The 19,060-nt window shown below is 34.9% G+C and overlaps 1 protein-coding gene across 1 annotated transcript in view; it reads left to right on the top strand.

Moving 5' to 3' along the window:
- PPP1R3A (protein phosphatase 1 regulatory subunit 3A) overlaps positions 1–18,657 on the top strand; it is a 42,504-nt gene extending 23,847 nt beyond the window's left edge. Inside the window, exons 2-4 of the mRNA XM_032753501.2 lie at positions 13,096–13,154; positions 13,250–13,374; positions 15,286–18,657. Coding sequence (XP_032609392.1) covers positions 13,096–13,154; positions 13,250–13,374; positions 15,286–17,685 — 2,584 coding nt within the window. The 3' untranslated portion in view covers positions 17,686–18,657. The remainder of the gene's footprint in view (positions 1–13,095; positions 13,155–13,249; positions 13,375–15,285) is intronic.
- Positions 18,658–19,060: the final 403 nt, after the last annotated feature.

The raw sequence follows: 19,060 nt of genomic DNA, 5'->3' as shown, positions 1-19,060 counted from the left end.
GCTTTGGCATGCTTTAATTTTATTAGTCCAAATTATTTAAGATATCTGGTTTTTTTTTTAACAAATGTAAAATCTATGATTTACCATAAAACATATTGAAGCATTGCTTTTCCAGTATTTTTATTGAGTTATGCATCATTTCACATGATTTATTCTCCAGATAATGGGAGGGCTGTTGACACACATTTGAAATTCGTTGTCAAGAGCCAGGAATGAGATAGAAGCTGGGAAAAAAAGTTGAAGTTTGGTACTTTGTTCTCCTTAAAAAATAAACAAACCGCATGAAAACATCCTATCTTGGGGAACATTAGAGGCCACACATGTTCAGATGAGTGGCTGCAGTTTGATGCTCTGAGGTCACACCTGCCACCCTATTGGGTAAGATATTCCTCTCCTGAGAGCTGTCACTTCTGAATGATTTGACTTCAAAGTTTGGAAGTCTCATGTCCTGCTGTATTCGTTCCTTCTCCAAACCCTTCCAAACATATACTGAGAATATTGGTTTACGTTTAAGATCACCTTTTCTTAACAACAGTTTTCAAAATAATATATTAATTCAAATACTGTAGAGTTTGGAGGTTAGAGCTCAATATTTAACAAATCAAGTGACTTAGGTGAAGTTTACTGTAGATTCCATGGAGGAAACAGGTTTTGTTGAAATGGAATTAGTTGACTCAGTGGTCATGACTCTAATAATGATTTTTTATACAATCACAAAAAATTAGCATCATTATGAAGAAAATAATGCCTGAAATTTAGTATCCCTAGGAAAAAAACACACATGACAATACACTGATTATTTTTGAAGGCTGTAGGTAGTATAAAGCTGTCAGCAGTTATGTTGTGAGGAAATTGTGGAGACAGAATTGTGGAGATAAGACTTCTGAGGTAGCAAGACTCTCAGCTGGACAATCGCTACTTTCTTGCTACCCACCTGTTCCAAGGGTGACTATTGTTTAAGAACGCAGGTAAGATAAGGACTTTAGGCCAATAAATTTGAGATTTTTTTAATGGTATCTCTCTGAAGTATATTCAGTTGTTCCAGTATCCGTCACTGAAAAACATTTGTATTTTTCTCTCAATTGAATATGATTGGCAGGTTATAATGGAGTTCTTTGGGCCAGCTTTATCTGTAAGTCTTCTTCCGCTTACAATTTATGAATGCTGCTTGTAATTACATCTCATTCCAAAGCAACCTGAATGTTTTTTGGTTCGCACTTGGACCTCCCAGATTCTACTTAGTTATGCGTTAGATCCTGACAATTGAGTGCCTCTTTGGAGAGTACATAGCTCTACAGAATCACACATGGTGCCCAAACCAATCAGAGAATTAAGTCTAAAATGTCTTTTCTCCCTACTTCCTTTGGGGTAAGCTAGAAAAAAACACCACCCCCTACCACTTTGTCAGGACAAAGTAAATTTAGACCTGTTATCCTTGGTAGGAACTGAAGAGTTAACAAAATGAAGAAACTTTTGAAGAGAGATTTAGCAAACAATTCTCCAATAAGATTGTTTTTCAGTTGCTTTTCTGTCTGCTGTTGAAATTTCCTGGATCAATAAGGCAAAGTACCTCTTGTTTTCAGTAAGATCAAGCTCCGAGGTACTGGGCAGTGTTCTAACTTAGATATTGAAATAGAGAAGATTTTTAGAAATGCAACAACTCAGTTTTAGGCAAAGAGGAAGATAATTCAATGAAACAATCTGGTCACAAACATACTGGTATGTTCTAACTTACTAAAATGCTTGAGCAGTTTAGTACAATTTCCCCAATGGACTTGTGGTTTTCCATGGTTTATAGTCACATTTTAAAATTAATAAATTAGCTTATATAATAGGTATATTCAAAGTATTTTTCTTAATCAATTATACATATTGGTAATGTTTTAATTTTAAAAAGGTTTTCTTTGCCAGTAAATAAAATATCATGGAAATAAACCATTCCATTACATGTAGTAGAAATAATATAAGACTAGCTCACAAACTATGCAGGTGAGATTTCTGTGGCATTAAATTTAAATTAATAATACCGATCATATGATTTAATTGACAATTTATCCTTGGCTATATTGCAATTTTAGGTTAGCAGTTACTTCTATTGATTCTACCAGCATTTTTGTTTTTGAAAAATATTAAGAATTTGTTCAATTAAATACCTCTAAATGATACTCAGAATATTCCTATTAGTTATGCAGATGTAGAGCTCTTAAACTGCAAGGCATGGTTATTTAATATTAAAGCTGAGAAGTGAAATTGGTTCCATTTTGAGCAATGAAGGGGTTGATGGGTAGTGGCTGCCTGGCTGTGTAAAAGAAAGGTAGGGGGGCTCAATATGGCCACAGCAAGGAAGTCCCTTTATCTGTTATCAGTGCTTGCCATGAGGGTTAGAGAGAAAGGTCAGCATGACTGTATTGTATTTGTGGCCTTCTAATCTAATCCAGAGCTTTCACTTTACAGATAAGAAATGTGATGCCTACAAAAAAACAATGTGTCTGTCAAAACCAAAACAAAACGATGTGCCTTACTGTGTCAGTTATTAGTCCCCAGATTCAGCATAGAAGAATATAAAGACATTTTTAAAATTCTCACTTTTTTTCTTGAGATTATTTTTGCTTCTTTCAATGCCTGTTAATCATGCCCAACTGTATTCATTTCGTTTTCATTTCTGGCATTATCATCAAGAAACTGAACCTAATGCATCTTTCCATCCTTAATTCCTTCTGCATAGTTCCATAAATTTGTTTTTCCTCAGGTGCTTCTCTTCACAATTAGACACTGATCCCTCTTTTAATCAAATGTTTCTCTTCTGCTTTTGGTTTTATTCCTGATCAAGAGAAGATTAGCCAGTACTGTAACACCAAAGGAAAATATGTTAAGCTGTAGTAGTTGGCTAATGTATTATGAATTTTGCCTATTGTTAAGTCTTTACAATAGGCATATTGAATATTCCTTTCTTCAATATATGAGTGGCTATGAAATGGCAGAATTCTAGAAAGTCAATTTTTAGAGAAACTGCAACATAACATTATGAAAAGAAACAGTCCACAATACACTATATAATTATTTACCCTTGGAAAACCTGTTCGACATTTCTGTTTGTGTCCACTTAGTGCCAACGTGATATACTATTCTTGAGTGACTTTTTAAAAAATCTCAAAGGAGGCTCATATTTCTGACTTTAAAGGTTATTTATTTTCCTTTCTTTTGTGGAGAGAAGGAGAGTGAAAGAAACGAGATCACAAGCTTTGAACGAGGAGGGCTGGTCTGAACTTGAGTAGTTTCACATTTACTTTTTAGCTGTTTATCATAGAGTGAGAGGTGATGCCCAAGAATTCCAAGTGGGTCCTATTTAGAAAATTCTGAGCACTTTCAGGCTGAGTGTTAAGGAGACACAAATACAATATTCATGATTCACTTTGGAAATGATCCCTTTTCATGCCAACATTTTCATTCCTCTTGGAGCAGAGTTAGACTTTGCTGTTTACAACCTAATCCTGCCATTCACCTTAACTGGTTGGGTAATTCAATCACATCAGACTTAGACTTTGTGGCATAGATCTTTAAGAGGTTTTGCTCGTTTTTTAAGAGACATATGGGGTTTTAGCACAACGGCATTATAGGACCTTTGGAAAAACCATATTATTATACTAAAAATGACTACATTTTGACAATGTTAAAATTAATTGTAATTCCAAAAGCAAAAGTGCAACATATCCAGAAACTGCAGTAATATTAACATGGTGCCTAAATCCTGGCACTGAATACATCAATTGGGTAATGAAAGAAGGTGCAAATTACCATGCCAGTGTACATTGTATTTAGAGAGGATACTTTCAGACAAAAGGTTACTGTCACTGAAGATCTAATGATTTTTCTTTGAAGGGTGCTCTTCTGATAATAAGGGTATATTTACATGGCTGAGCAAGTATGCTATCATAGACTGCAAATTTTACTCTTAGAAGTACCTTGAATATTAAAGATATGAGAGAATTTGGTAAACATTAAAAATATAGATAACTCAGAGTAAAAGAAGCAGCATACAAATTGGTTTTTGTGATAATGTAGAATTAATGATCAGTGTGCCATTTACTACATTTCCTAATAACAATAATAATTTATTAAACACTTTCATGTGTTGGAAACTATGCTAAATAATTACTCTGTGTTAGGAGGAGGCAAGATTTTGGAGAAAAATGAGGTGCAGAGAGGTTGATTAAGTATCTTGACTGAAGTCACATGGTGAGTAATTGAGTTAGTAAGTGTTAAGTAACCGGAAAGACCGAGATTTGCATGCAGGTTTTTTTTTGTTGTTGTTGTTGTTGTTTTTTTTTTTGCTTTTTTTCACCACAGACTGACCCTTTATGGAAAGAACACTAACATAATGACTAAGAAACTTGGAGCTAGTTATGGATTTTCCACTAGTTGGTTGGTATGACTTCTGCCATATTGTTTAACTGGGCTTTAGTTTTCTTTTCTCTATAAAATGATGGGATGAGACAATCCAAGTATGAGGTCTCTTACAAATCTGAGAGGAATTTGGCATAAAAAGTAAAATAAACTTTCTGTAAGTTGCATGGGGCTCAGAGGTAGAGTCTGTAGAACTCACATTTTTGAATGATCAATAGCTGACTTAGAAACACAAATTATTTTTTGCTTACTTGTTAGATAGGTTGAAAATGTCCTTCAATTTCTATCCCATTGATGTTTCATTATTTTATTCTGTAAGTCACAGAAGATGATTGGTCTATTCTTCAATGTGTTTCTTCTTTCCTGGGTATGTATGAGATACACATTTATTCTTTTGTGTGTAGAGCTATGGCATAATTGTGTGTAACTTGCTGGAAAAGTTTGAGACGTAAAGAGGCACTTCATGTACCAAATTCCTGGAGTCTTGAGTGTCTGCCTGCAGATATTCTTTTTTAATATATGTAGTTAGACAAGCACTAGTGCACCTCAGCTAACTCTGAGGTTCCAGTTAAAAATGCAGATTCCCACTGCCCACTCAGAGATGCTGATTCAGTAGATCCAATTTTAGTGCACTTCAGCTAACTCTGAGGTTCCAGTTAAAAATACAGATTCCCACTGCCCACTCAGAGATGCTGATGCAGTAGATCCGATTTCTGGCCCCTGAAGCAGCATTTGTTATAAGTACCAGGTCATTTTCATATAGGAGGTCTGTGAACCATATTTTGAGAGGCACTGTTTGGGTTTGAATTTGTGCCTCTTAAGCTAGTTGACTACAAATTGGTTGATGCCCTGGGCCTTTAGTCTTTCATTTTTGCTAAATTGTATCTTGGATTACTTGACATGTTGAGAATAATTCTTTTTTTTTTACTTATAAGATTTTTATAAGCTTGGAATTGCTTCTCTCCTTTTCTCTAGCTAAGGCTTCTTATTTAGGTTTCAGCTTACAGGCCATGTCCTTCTAGAAGGTATTCCTACCCCACTCTGTTCCTCACGGAGCACAGTTATCATACCCTGGGGCTGTACTTGTCCACTCTCCCCATTAGCTTGTGAGCCTTTTGAGGGCAGGGACTCTGTCTTGCTTTTTGTGGTAATCTAGCACATTTCACAATTGTTGGGTACTCACTAAATATTTGTTAAATGGTGATGGATTGAATGAATAAATACAGATTGCTATAAATTTAAAATTGCTACTACATTTTACAAGTGTAACTATTGCCTGGAAAACATTCATTTCTTATGTTCAGCACATATTTATTTAATGTCTACTAGAAGTCATCACATAAAATTTCAATATTATGTCTCATTTCTTTGAAGTGAGGGAAAATTTACCTCAACTTATAAAGATAGTGCAAACCTTTGTGCAATGATATTGTAAGGGAAAAAGGAAAAAATGTCAGTCTGGGCATTTTCCATTAAACAAACACTAGTTTTCACTTCCCATTTGGTTAAAGAGTTTACAAGTTTAACGTATTTCCTTCAATAAAGCTTATCCTCTTTCTTTCACCCATGCTTTTCCTTTTAAATCTCCATGTCAAGTAATGGTGGTTCCATCCTTTTAGATCTCCAAGTTAGAAACCTCTGCATAATTCTTTATTTCTTGATTATCTTAAGAGTTAGGTAAACAGTAGCAAAGCATGCTTTAAACTCATATGGAACTAGTAAGAAGCAGGGGAACTGGGTTTGAGGCCAGGAATTGCAACTAAAGGAATGACTCTCCCATCTGCCTATCATCTAGGGAGGAGCAGTCTGCATAGCTAAATCCAGTGGGGCAGTGAGATGCATTGTTGTCCATACTAGGAGTTTGCAAATCTGGCCTCACATCAAAATCATTTTAGGAAATTTTTAGCACCATCATTCTCTATTCCCCATCTTCACCTCCATATACAGGTCTAAATTAATTTAGATTTTACAGAGGTAGGGCCTGAAGTTTCTGACATGAAAGGCAATTCTGGGAACTATTGTTATATTTGAGATCTATTGTATTTATGAGAGAGGGGAGAGACAAGGTAACAGGGCTTCTAAACAACTGAGAAGTTTAAAGTTCCTTTGTGAACTTGATTTCTAGTTCCTTAGAAATTCATCTAGTAGAATGCCCAAGGGGGCATTCTAAATGTTGGTAAGAACTCCATAGAATGTTATAGACCCAGGTGACTAGTGTGAATGAGAAAACATTTTATTTTCCTCAGTGAACAACTGGAATCAGAAACCTAGAAATAACTTGCTGGTTCACCATCTAGATATGTGTGCCAGAGGTTGGGGAGTAACCCTGAAAAAGGTGTCCACATAAACTCCTGGGAAGCAAGTCTCCCAGCACGTAAAACATGAAAACCAACCTGCAGACTAGTTCAGGATCTTGCTGACTTGTAGTGCAGGACCCCTCAGTTAACTGTCTTTGCCTAGGTCTTGGAAGGGGCAACAATGTAGATTTCTAATTCTGATGAATGCGACTGAGGTTGGGTAGAGAAGGGCATTAAAAAATCTATGTACAGCATATTGATCAAATCACATTGATGCTACATCAAAAATTAAAACTCATATTTGATTCTTTTTCTCTTTCTTCATTAATAGTACCCTTCGCCCTTATCATTTTGTGCCTGAAATGTTTCAGGAGCCTCTGATTAGTCTTTCTGCTCCATTGTGGCTCATCCCATCCAGTTTCTCCTGTACATTACCTCCAGAAATAGGTTGGTAAATGTAAATCTGACCACGTCTCTCTCCTGTTTAGCCCTAATCCCCATGCCACTGGTGAAAAAGTACCTAAATAATTCAACCTCATTTTGCCTGCTATGCTATGCCCTTTACAATCTGGCTTGAACTAACTCTCATTCTTCCCCTTGGCATTCTTTCCCCAAACAGAGTCCAGCCCTCTGAACATTTCATTGTTTCTAGATGTGACTTTTTCTTTTGTGCCTTTTTTTTTTTTTTCTTGAGACAGAGTCTCGCTCTGTTGCCCAGGCTGGAGTGCAATGGCACGATCTCTGCTCACTGCAACCTCCTCTTCCCAGGTTCACGTGATTCTCCTGCCTCAGCCTCCCGAGTAGCTGGGATTACAGGTGCCTGCCACCACGCCCAGCTAATTTTTTGTATTTTTAGTAGAGATGGGGTTTCATTATGTTGGCCAGGCTGGTCTCAAACTCCTGACCTCATGATCCACCCTCCTCGGCTTCCCAAAGTGCTGGGATTACAGGCGTGAGCCACCACACCCTGCCGTTTTGTGTTTTTTTAGTCTTGTCTTTGGCCACCTGTTGTTCTCTCTGCCTACAATGGCTGTATTCTTCTCTAATTGGGAAGCTTCTAGTTATCCCTAAAACCTAAATCAGAATGTTGGGAACTTTGAGATAAACTTCCTGATTCCTCCAACAGTCTCCTGATGACTTCTGTCCTTTCTTCTTATTTCTAAGAGAATATCTATCATATCCCATTGTTTATTATAATACTTATCACTTATAGTAATTATAATTACCTGTTGATATGTCTATTTCCATCTTCACATTACAGCTTCCTTGAGATAAGAAACTAGGGCATGTTTATTTTCAATTTCTCAGTGTTTGTTATAATTCATGACACACAGATATTTTAAAATATCTGTTAGAAAAAAGACCATGATTAAATAATATAGATGACTATTATCTAATTTAAGGTACACTGGAAACAAAGTATTGTTCCATTAATTAATTTCTTTTTTACTTTTTAATTTCTAAAATTATAATAATTTTTAAATTATGCTTAAATCTTGACTCATTATTAACTCCATAATTGAAAACATTGTCCTGAACTCCAAAGGGGTAATACTTTGTCTTAGAAGATAAACAAAAATATACATATTTTAAAATATCATATTATTTTCTGAAATTAGATGAGGAAATAAGAGAACACTGTCATAGTAATGTTGGCAAAAGGTAGAGAGAAGGGAGGGTGGAAGGGATGCTGTGCATTTATTCACTCAACAGCATTTCTTATGCCACTACTATGTGTCAGGCACTGTGTTAGCCACTGAGAATACAGAAAAATATGAAACTTTCCTTTATCAAAAAGAACTCAAGGAACATAAAGGGGAAATGAGAGATATTCAAAAGTGTACTTTCTTCATGTCACAATTGTCATAGTTCTGGGCCCTATCATCATCAACCATCAAGTTCTTTGTCGTTTTTCCCAAATGTTCTAAAGCTCTTGAATTCATCTCTTTAGATGTAATTGGTCATATGGCTAGTACTTTGAATTTCAGAGTGGTATTTTATTAATAGGCATCCTCTAATGTGGGCCAGACAGTAATCCATCTATCTGCATAACTTATTTGAAACTAGAATTGAACTATTTAGATATTTCAAATTATTAATAAGCACCTGCAAAACAGTCACCCAAAACAGTGACTGAATTCTACCCATTTCATTTCCTGATTCCTTCCCCCTAATTTGACCCACCTATATTAGTCTGTTTTCATGCTGCTGATAAAGACATACCCAAGACTGGGCAATTTACAAAAGAAAGAGGTTTAATGGACTCACAGTTCCACATCTCACAATCATGGCAGAAGGCAAGGAGGAGCAAGTCACATCTTACGTGGGTGGCAGCAGGCAAAGAGAGAGCTTGTGCAGGGAAACTCCTGTTTTTAAAACATCAAATCTCACGAGAGTCATTTACTATCATGAGAATGGTGCAGAAAAGACTCACTGCCATAATTCAATCACCTCCCTCCGGGTTCTTCCCATGACACGTGGGAATTGTGGGAGTTACAGTTCAATATGAAATTTGGGTGGGGACACAGCCAAACCATATCACCACCTGATATAACCATAATATCTTGAAAATCAAGTTATTTTTAGTGTAACTATTTATTATATATAGCAAGTGATAAGTAATTTAATATGTAATTTATATAACAAACCACAGAGACATACAACAGTATGTATAAATCTTACCAATATAATATTAAATGAACAGTTCCAAAATATTAGAGGACATTCTTATTAAGCTAAAAACTACACATATGTAAATAAAATTACTTATCCCTTGCCATATATATTATAAATTAAAGTTACATAACTATATGTAACTCTGTAATTTATATTATATAAATATATTAAATATTATATATAGGTATATATAGCTATAACTGTATAATTTCTATATAACTATGTATATAGCAAGGGACAAGTAATTTTATTTACATATATAGGTAGTTTTTAGCTTAATAAAAAGAATGTCCTCTGTTATACTTTGGAATGGTTCATTTAATATTATATTGCTAAGATTTATCCATATTGTTTCTGTGGTGTGTTAATTTTGAGTGTTGTATAATACTCCTTTTTGTGATGTTAATAATTTTGTATCTATTCTTCTGTTGATTTGGGTTGATTCAAGACTTATACAGCTAACAATGACACCATGAACATTCCAGTTAACAATGACACCATCAACATTCCTTTAGATATCTCAGGTAATATATGCAAGAGCTTCTCTTGGGTATACACCTGGGAGTGGAAGGTAGTGGTCATCATTTATGTAAATGTTGAATTTTGAAGATAATATCAGTCAAACTGTTTTTCAAAGTGGTTTTACCTATTTATTCTTCCACCAGCAATGTACAAGAAAGCCTGGGGGCCAGGTGCGGTGGCTCATGCCTGTAATCCTAGCACTTTGGGAGGCTCACGCGGGTGGATTGCCTGAGCTTAGTAGTTCAAGGCTAGCCTGGGCAACATGGTGAAACCTCGTCTCTACTAAAATACAAATTAGCAGGATGTGGTGTCACGTGTCTGTGCCTGTAATCTCAGCTACTTGGGAGGCTGAGGCACAAGAATCTGGGAGGCGGAATTTGCAGTGAGCTAAGATTGCGCACTGGACTCTAGCCTGGATGTCAGAGCAAAACGTTGTCTCCAAAAAAATTTAAAAAAAAGCCTGCAGCTTCAACCATCTTCAACTCTTGGTATTAATAGACTTTTAATTTTGTATCAATTAAATGAGTATAAAATTATAACTCTTTGTGATCTTGATTTCATTTATTTTCTAATAATGCTGACCGTCCCATTATATACTTATTGGCTATGCGTTTTCTCTTCTCTGAAATGTCTGCACCCTTGCCCCCCTACACACAATGAATTGTTTGTACTTTCTTGTTGATTTGTAAGAGTTCATTGTGTATTCTTGATGCTTATTTGTGTTGATTTTGTGTAATGAAAGCATCTTCTCCTACTTTGTAACTTCTATTTTTACTGCATAGTCTCTTAATAAACATTTTAAATTTTACTACAGTTAAACTGACCAATTTTTTTAATCTTTTTTTTTTCTTAAGAAAATATTTCCTCTTAGGCCCAGAAGATATTCACATATATTTTCTACTAAGAATTTCAAGGTTTTTGACATTTAAGATCTAAATCCAATTGGTAGCCATTTTCTCTATCTCAATTTACTGAAAAGTACCATATTTCCTATTCTCTGATACCATATTTCCTATTCTCTGACATGCTATGTTTGTCATATACCAATGTTCTGGATATACCATTTGTCATATACCAAAGTTTCTAAGCTCTCAATGTTGTCTTATTAGTTTGCCTGACTCTGAACCAATATAACACTATCTTAATAAATAAATCTTCATTAAAAATACTTAATCTGATAAAGTTCCCCCTCCCTGCTATTTCTCAGAAACATTTTAGCCATCATTTGCCCTTTATTTTTCTGTTTAGAGTAATATTTTCAAATTCTATAAAAAATGTTTTGGTGTTTTGGTTAGTATTGAATTTGCAGATCAATATGTGAGAGAATTGACATCTTCATAATATTTTCTATCTATGAACATGGTATGTTTATCAACTTTTTGAGGATCGTTAACATTCTTTGATATAATTTTATTACTTTCCCCATAGAAATCTTACATATTTTCTGTTTTTGTTTATAGATTATTTCATATGTTTAAATTTCATTTATTTCTACTTTTATTTGTACTTGTTCCTGAATTTGAAGTTTTTCTCATATATTTCTATGTTTACATTTTAAGACACTAACATAAGAATACATAGTCGAATACTTATTTTGTCCCCAAATAAGTTAAAGCAGGCTCCTGTCCTTTTGACTCTATCATTTTTTAAGAATTAAACTATATTAGAGAATTGAATTAGAGAAGTGATTGATAGCATTTTGATTAGATAAAAACAAAAATCTTTGACTATTTTTCTTCTACAAATAATACTTTCAGTATTGTTATGGGAATAGAGACGAAGCAGGAATAAATAAATGCTGTTTAATGGCTTATATATTTTAAAGCACATAAACATTATGTACATGGAGAAGGAAAGGTGTGTCAGCCTGCAGTTGGACTTCGTAAAAATAAACGTTGGCATAGTTTTTGACCTCATTAAGCAATATAGATTTATAGATTAAGTCAGTATCAATTATGCAAGCAGTATATTTTTCTAATAAAATTGTATAGAAGCATTATTTTCTATATGTGGGCCCACTAAAGATACCAAATGTTTTTATTAAAGTTAAAATTATTAATCATAAAAATATATAAAACTGAATTATCTTCTTGCGTGGTCAGGATGGAAGAATTTTCAATTTCTCATGATTTGTGGATATAAAATTGGCCTTGCTGGGATTTGGATCAGAATTGCTCATGCAATGAAGTCTAGACTCTTATTACACAAATTTGTCAGCCATTGCCAACTTTCCAGATTTCTTTTGTTGCAGAAAAGTCCTTGAGAATAGTCACCAAAAGTAAATTCAGTTGAAGACAGTACAAGAAAATGTGTATATTGGGCCAAGTATTTCTTATAAATTGACTTGTGACATAACTATACACAAAGTGGGCTTTTTTACCAACATTTTTCCTACTGAGTTTCATGGACAAATCTAAATTCTAATGACTCCACAAAGATAACTACAAATAGATTCCATTTGAAAGAAAAAGGTATTTGTCTTTTGCAATCAGTATGCAGGGTATGCTAGAAAAGGAAATGTAACCCAAATCATTTTAAAGAAGGAAAGTATATGCTTGCATATAAATGATCCAAAGTCTTGCTTATAAAATTGGCCTGTGGCAATACATATATAAAGTCTTTTAACTGAGTATAAATTCAGCTGCCTTTCAGTTTTTTAGTTAGCTTGTTTCTTTCTTTTACTTTTTGTGGGTTTTTTTTTTTTTTTTTTTTTGCTTTTCTGGAGAGAGAGTTAATGTTAGTCTAACTGGAATAATTTTGGTAAAATGGAACACAAAAAATTAATTGAAATGCTAGCAATTTCCATGACCACAAATGGACTGTCAGTTCATAAAATTTTATCATTAAGCCATGAGAAAAACATTCTCACTTGAAAAGATGAAATTTATTGAAGATAGAATAATCTACATTTACATATATTTTTACTTTGGTTATATAAGTTTTAACATGAGAAATACACTGTTTAGAAATATGGCATTGTTTGAATTACTTTTAAATTTTTCTACAACCAATACTTACTATTGCATCATTCCAAAAAGATAATTTTTATTTCAAAAAATCCCAAGTAATATAGGAAAATAAGAAAGGCTACATAATGTTTATTTGGCTTGTTACTGACTGAATTTCCCCCTGTGTAAAAATACTTAGAAGATGCAGTCCCAGAAAAATATATAACATTTTCCTTTAAATTTAACAGTAAAGAAGAATCATCAGTAACATCAGAAGAAAATAACTTTGAGAATCCAAAGAGTACAGGTAATATTCATTAATTTTAAAACCAAATTTGTCTCTTTCGTTAAAGTCTACAATTAAAACAATCTTACATAGGCACAATTATATTAACTTTACAGATACCTATATCCCAACGATCGTTTGTTCTCATGAGGACAAGGAAGATTTGGAAGCCAGTAATCAAAATGTAAAAGATGTAAACAGAGAACATGATGAACATAATGAAAAAGAATTAGAGTTGATGGTAAGTGTTCTGGTTGCCACGGTATTAGAGAAGATGAATCCATTTCTGCTTCAAAGATGCTGCAATGCCTGCCTCTCAATAGCTTCAACTAATATAATTTGCAAATGTGAAAGCACAGCCTATTCTGTCCTTGCATCTCTAGCTTGATCAACAAGGCACTTTGATTTCTGTATGTTACTTCTGGTCTGTGCAGTGGTAAATTAATGACATTCATTTCTTATCTCTTTACCAGTGGCTCTGAGTAATAGTTTTAGGAATTACAGGAGAGGTAACACTATCCTGATGTGCATTTCTAATCTTTGTGACAAGTGTATACTTAGCATAAACTCGTCTATAAAATGAGAGGGCTGGACTAGAGGATTGTTAGTGTCCTGTCCTACTCTACAAGCTATGATTCTCACATGTAACAGCATTTTCAAAAAAATTCCATCCTTGTGAGAATCTCCAAGTTCTATATCATTGTAGAGTATTAAATTACCAAGTAAAAAAAAAATACCCTGTGCCATAATTTTAAAAGAGGAAACAAATTCAGTACTATACAACTTAGTATTAAATTTGTTATAAATTTCATATTTGGTGAGCATTCAGTCTATTTGGAATTTTTGGGGGGATGGTTTAGACAGCACTTTTATCACAAAGGAAAAAATAGGAGTAAATGAGTCACATAATGCAATTTATCCTTTACTGTATTTGGATGGAGCTCCTATCATTGGAATACATGGATTCATAATCATCTAAGATTAAAATGACATTTGCCTCTTCAAGTGTCAGTGCTGAAACAGGAAAGAAATAGAGCTCATCTATTTCCCCGCATATTCCACCTTTTCTATAGTGATCTGGGAGCTGCATCACTAAAGTATGCAATTTACTTTGCTCCAACTTTAAGAAACTACAAAGTTGTCACCCATTGTGAGAATTCTCACCAGCTGAAAGTTAACATGGCCATTTTTTTCAAACCACAGAATATAATGAAAGGGCCCTGAAAAATCACATACTTCACCAATACATCTCATTACGATGAGCAGGCTCAAATATAAAAGTTTGTTTAGAAGTTACTGAGATTGTACATCCAATAAATGAACAAGGAGCTGTAATTTAGATGCTAATTTGCTCCATGCTGACGTTAATGCATAAAACAATGAAGCTCTATAATAGATGGAAATACAACCAAATCTGTGGAACCCACAGGCATTGGCTTACAAGACAGCTGTGCAGTTGACAAGTAACATGAGCCTTATGTGAGAAGAAGGGGAAAACGTAAGATTTGCATATAATTATTGAGATCATGCAAATGTCAGTTATGAGGAGGAAAAAAAAAAAACACAGGCATCTCACTGTTAAATCCTGACAGTTGCCATCACTGAAGAGCTCAAATAACATTTGAGTACTAGTTGGCAGAGGGTCATTAAAACAGAATTTGCAGAGACATTAACTCCCTCACTTTTCTTTGAGTGACGTTTTGCTATTAATAGTTTGCAGAGGCTTTGCAGAAAACATATTAATAAGAGAAACTGTAATGGGGGCACCTACAGCAAGTGTAAATGCGGCAAGGGGCACCCAGGAAGCTGCTCTCTAATTGATTAGCATGGAGCTATCAATGTGTATAGCCTAAGTGAGGAGAAAGTGCAATGACAAGCAAGAACAGTTGAATAATACAATGTGATATTTGGAAGCTGGGAAGGAGAGTGATTAATTTGGGCCCCCTTTCTTACTAATCTTGTTCCCCAGTCATAGCCTGCAAGGATCTCCCCAAAACATCTGGCTTCAAGAGTTTATATGAAATCCACAAATGAAATCAGTCAAAGAAATCTACCAGATAATTACTAGCCGAGTTAATAAAACCTATCTAATTCACTGTATATTTAAAAAGATCTTATGGTCATTATTTCTTTGTTGTTTTTATCCCATAAGATAAATCAACACTTAATAAGAACCAGAAGTACTGCTTCCAGAGATGAAAGGAATACATTTTCAACAGATCCAGTCAATTTTCCAAATAAAGCAGAGGGGTTAGAGAAGAAGCAAATCCATGGTGAAATATGTACTGACTTGTTCCAAAGGTCTCTGTCTCCAAGTTCATCAGCAGAAAGCTCAGTAAAGGGAGATTTTTACTGCAATGAAAGATATTCCTCAGGAAATGACTGTATGCATCAACCTTCAGAGGAAATTACTTCAAATATGGGAGAAATCAAGCCATCGTTGGGAGATACTAGTAGTGATGAACTAGTGCAATTACACACTGGCAGCAAAGAAGTCCTGGATGATAATGCTAATCCAGCCCATAGCAATGGCGCAATGCAAATACCTTGCCCCTCTTCAGATCAACTAATGGCAGGAAACCTTAATAAAAAACATGAAGGAGGAGCTAAAAAAATTGAAATAAAAGATTTGGGATGTTTACGAAGAGATTTCCATTCAGATACATCTGCATGTCTCAAAGAATCAACAGAAGAAGGATCTTCTAAGGAAGATTATGGCAATGGTAAGGATGATGAAGAACAAAGAAGATATTTATGTGTTAATGAAAAACAAAGAAAAACTTTCCAAACGATCTTACATGACCAAGAAAGGAAGATGGGCAACCCTAAAATAAGTGTGGAAGGGATTGGAGCTAGTAACAGAGACCTGACTGCTCTTCTGAGCGAAGATACTGCAATCCCCACTCGGGCAATCACAGCAGACATGTCTCATTCACCAAGGACAAATTTAAGTTGGGAAGAAACTATGTTATCCCCAGAGCATCATCGTTTGACCAGTGAAGGCAGCGCTTTAGGAGGGATAACTGGTCAAGTTTGTTCATCAAAAACTGGAAATGTTTTGAGGAATGATTATCTTTTCCAAGTTGAAGAAAAATCAGATGGGATTAATTCTGAAGATCAGGATAATGGCCCACAGCATAAACAAAGTTGGAGTGTTCTGGAAAGTCAGGGAAAATCAAGAGAGAATAAGACAAACATAACAGAACATATCAAAGAACAAACAGATTGGGAAGATGTGTGGGGAAAAAGAGATAATACGAGGAGTTTGAAAGCTACTACAGAAGAATTGTTTACCTGCCAAGAAACAGTGTGCTGTGAACTGTCTTCTCTAGCTGATCATGGTATTACTGAGAAAGCAGAAGCTGGCACAGCCTATATAATTAAGACAACATCAGAAAGTACTCCAGAAAGCATGTCTGCTAGAGAAAAAGCAATAATTGCTAAGCTACCTCAAGAGACAGCACGAAGTGACAGGCCCATCGAGGTAAAGGAAACAGCGTTTGATCCACATGAAGGGAGAAGTGATGATTCACATTATACCCTTTGTCAACGAGCTACAGTAGGTGTAATCTATGACAATGATTTTGAAAAGGAATCACGTTTAGGTATTTGTAATGTACGTGTAGATGAAATGGAGAAGGAAGAAACCATGTCTATGTACAATCCTAGGAAGACACATGACAGGGAGAAGTGTGGCACTGGAAATATAACATCTGTGGAAGAATCCTCACGGGTCATTACAGAATATCAAAAAGCAACTTCAAAACTGGATTTACAGTTGGGAATGTTACCAACAGACAAAACGGTATTTTTGGAAAACAGAGATCACAGGCAGGTTCAAGAATTATCAAAGAAAACAGACTTGGATGCCATTGTGCATTCTGCTTTTAACTCAGACACTAATAGAGCTCCTCAGAGTAGCTCTCCTTTTTCCAAACATCATACTGAAATTTCAGTGTCAACTAATGAGCAGGCAATTGCTGTAGAGCATGCAGTTACTACCATGGCTAGCCAACCTATTTCTATGAAATCAGAAAATATTTGTAATTCAACAGGAGAAATCCAGGGTATTGAGAAGCACCCTTATCCTGAGTCTAAACCTGAAGTAGTTTCCAGAAGTTCAGGAATAGTGACATCAGGTAGTAGAAAAGAAAGATGCATAGGCCAGTTTTTCCAAACAGAAGAGTGTAGTGTGGAAAAATCTCTAGGGCCAATGATTTTAATCAGCAAACCTCTTGAGAATATGGAAGAAGCAAGGCATGAAAATGAAGGATTAGTAAGCTCTGGGCAATCACTATGCTCTTCAGGTGAAAAGGAATCTGAGACCTCTGCTTCTGCTAGTCTTCCTGTCCAGGAAAGTCAAGCTCAAAGCAATGAATCTTTGTTTTCAAAATATACCAACTCTAAAATACCTTATTTCCTTTTGTTTCTGATATTTCTTGTAACTGTCTACCATTATGACTTAATGATTGGCTTGGCATTCTACCTTTTGTCATTGTCCTGGCTATCCTGGGAAGAAGGTAGACAAAAAGAGTCTGTCAAAAAGAAGTGACCCCAGCACTACTATTCTCTCTTAAAAGATAAGCTATTTAACCCCAAACATTTGGATTGGTGAATGGGACTATTCATTGTTGAAAGATCCAGTGCAGTTTTTCTCTTGAAGGATCATTTAAAAAGGAACGCGAATAAGTTTGCTCCTTCATATAAGTAATTATTCTATATAGGACCATTATGTTTGGATCATTAAATACCTATATGAATATGAGATCTGAAGCACGTCAAGTTGAAATTAGGTACAGCTGTTGCTCCTTAGCAGGCTATGAAGTTGCAATGCTTCACATCTCGTCACTACTTAAAGTGCTATTTCTTGAATTCATTTCTCTTGCAATAAAGCTTCATTTTTTTTCCCCTGAGAGTATATATTTTCCCCTACGGTTTTAAAAAAACAGATAAAATATGGACAATGGCAGAGGACCTTTTTGGTCTTTTAGTATTGAACATGAATTTTGTATTTGACACTGTATCATTTATCAGGATTCATTGATAAAATATTTCAACCTTTCATATTTTTAAGAAAACACCCATATATATTGAAATGTAAACTTAAACATATTCTGTTCACTTGAGTGTAATACTTGATGTGCATACACACACACACACATCTTATACCTTTTTTATAGCTACGAAGTCAGGGCGTTCATAAGCAAAATCTCACAAGACTGAAACAATTGGGAGATTATCTTTCAATTCTGCAAAATTCTGTGGGTGGCCTGTCTTTAAGCAATGCTTTTCTCTTGTGAGGGAAGACTGTAACACAGCTGAACTATTTCAATGTCAACTATTCAGAATTGAAAATGTAAATTAAAATTTCCACAAGCATTGCTTCAGAATGAATTTGTACCTATAAAGCATAAGGCAGTAAATGACAATAAAAATTCCAAATGGACTATTTGTTCCACATTGTAGTATTTTTGCCTTCAAACAAAGTTTTGATATTTTCTCCTAAGACAATGAATTATCCCCCAAAGTGCATTTAGAAAACAGTCTTTGGTGATATTTATTATGTGATTATCAGGTTGTTAGATGATAACTCAAAATTTTCAGTAGTCAAATAGGTAATGTGGAAATCTGAAGAAGAAATGAATATCCAGTATAGCAGTGACTTTGACTGCTGTTATTACCTATAGCTAAGTGTGTATGATAATGAAACTCATCATTTTAATCAAGTAGAGGCAATGTGAAGATTCGCATAGTTTATTTCAACTATTTATTGAATGACTACTATAGGCAATACTCTGTGCTCTGTTCTGTGGCATAGCACTTCCTTTGATATGCTGTATAGATAGTTCCAGGCAAAGGTACGTAGTGTGCCACTTTTGACTTCACTGAAATTATGGAAGAAAGTCACCCAGAGGGGGCCTCTTTGG

Source organism: Hylobates moloch, unplaced genomic scaffold, assembly GCF_009828535.3.
Source record: "Hylobates moloch isolate HMO894 unplaced genomic scaffold, HMol_V3 SCAFFOLD_1, whole genome shotgun sequence".
Classification (NCBI taxonomy): Eukaryota; Metazoa; Chordata; class Mammalia; order Primates; family Hylobatidae; genus Hylobates; species Hylobates moloch.
Note: the sequence above shows the minus strand (reverse complement) of the source record. Positions and strands in the feature narration are given on the sequence as shown.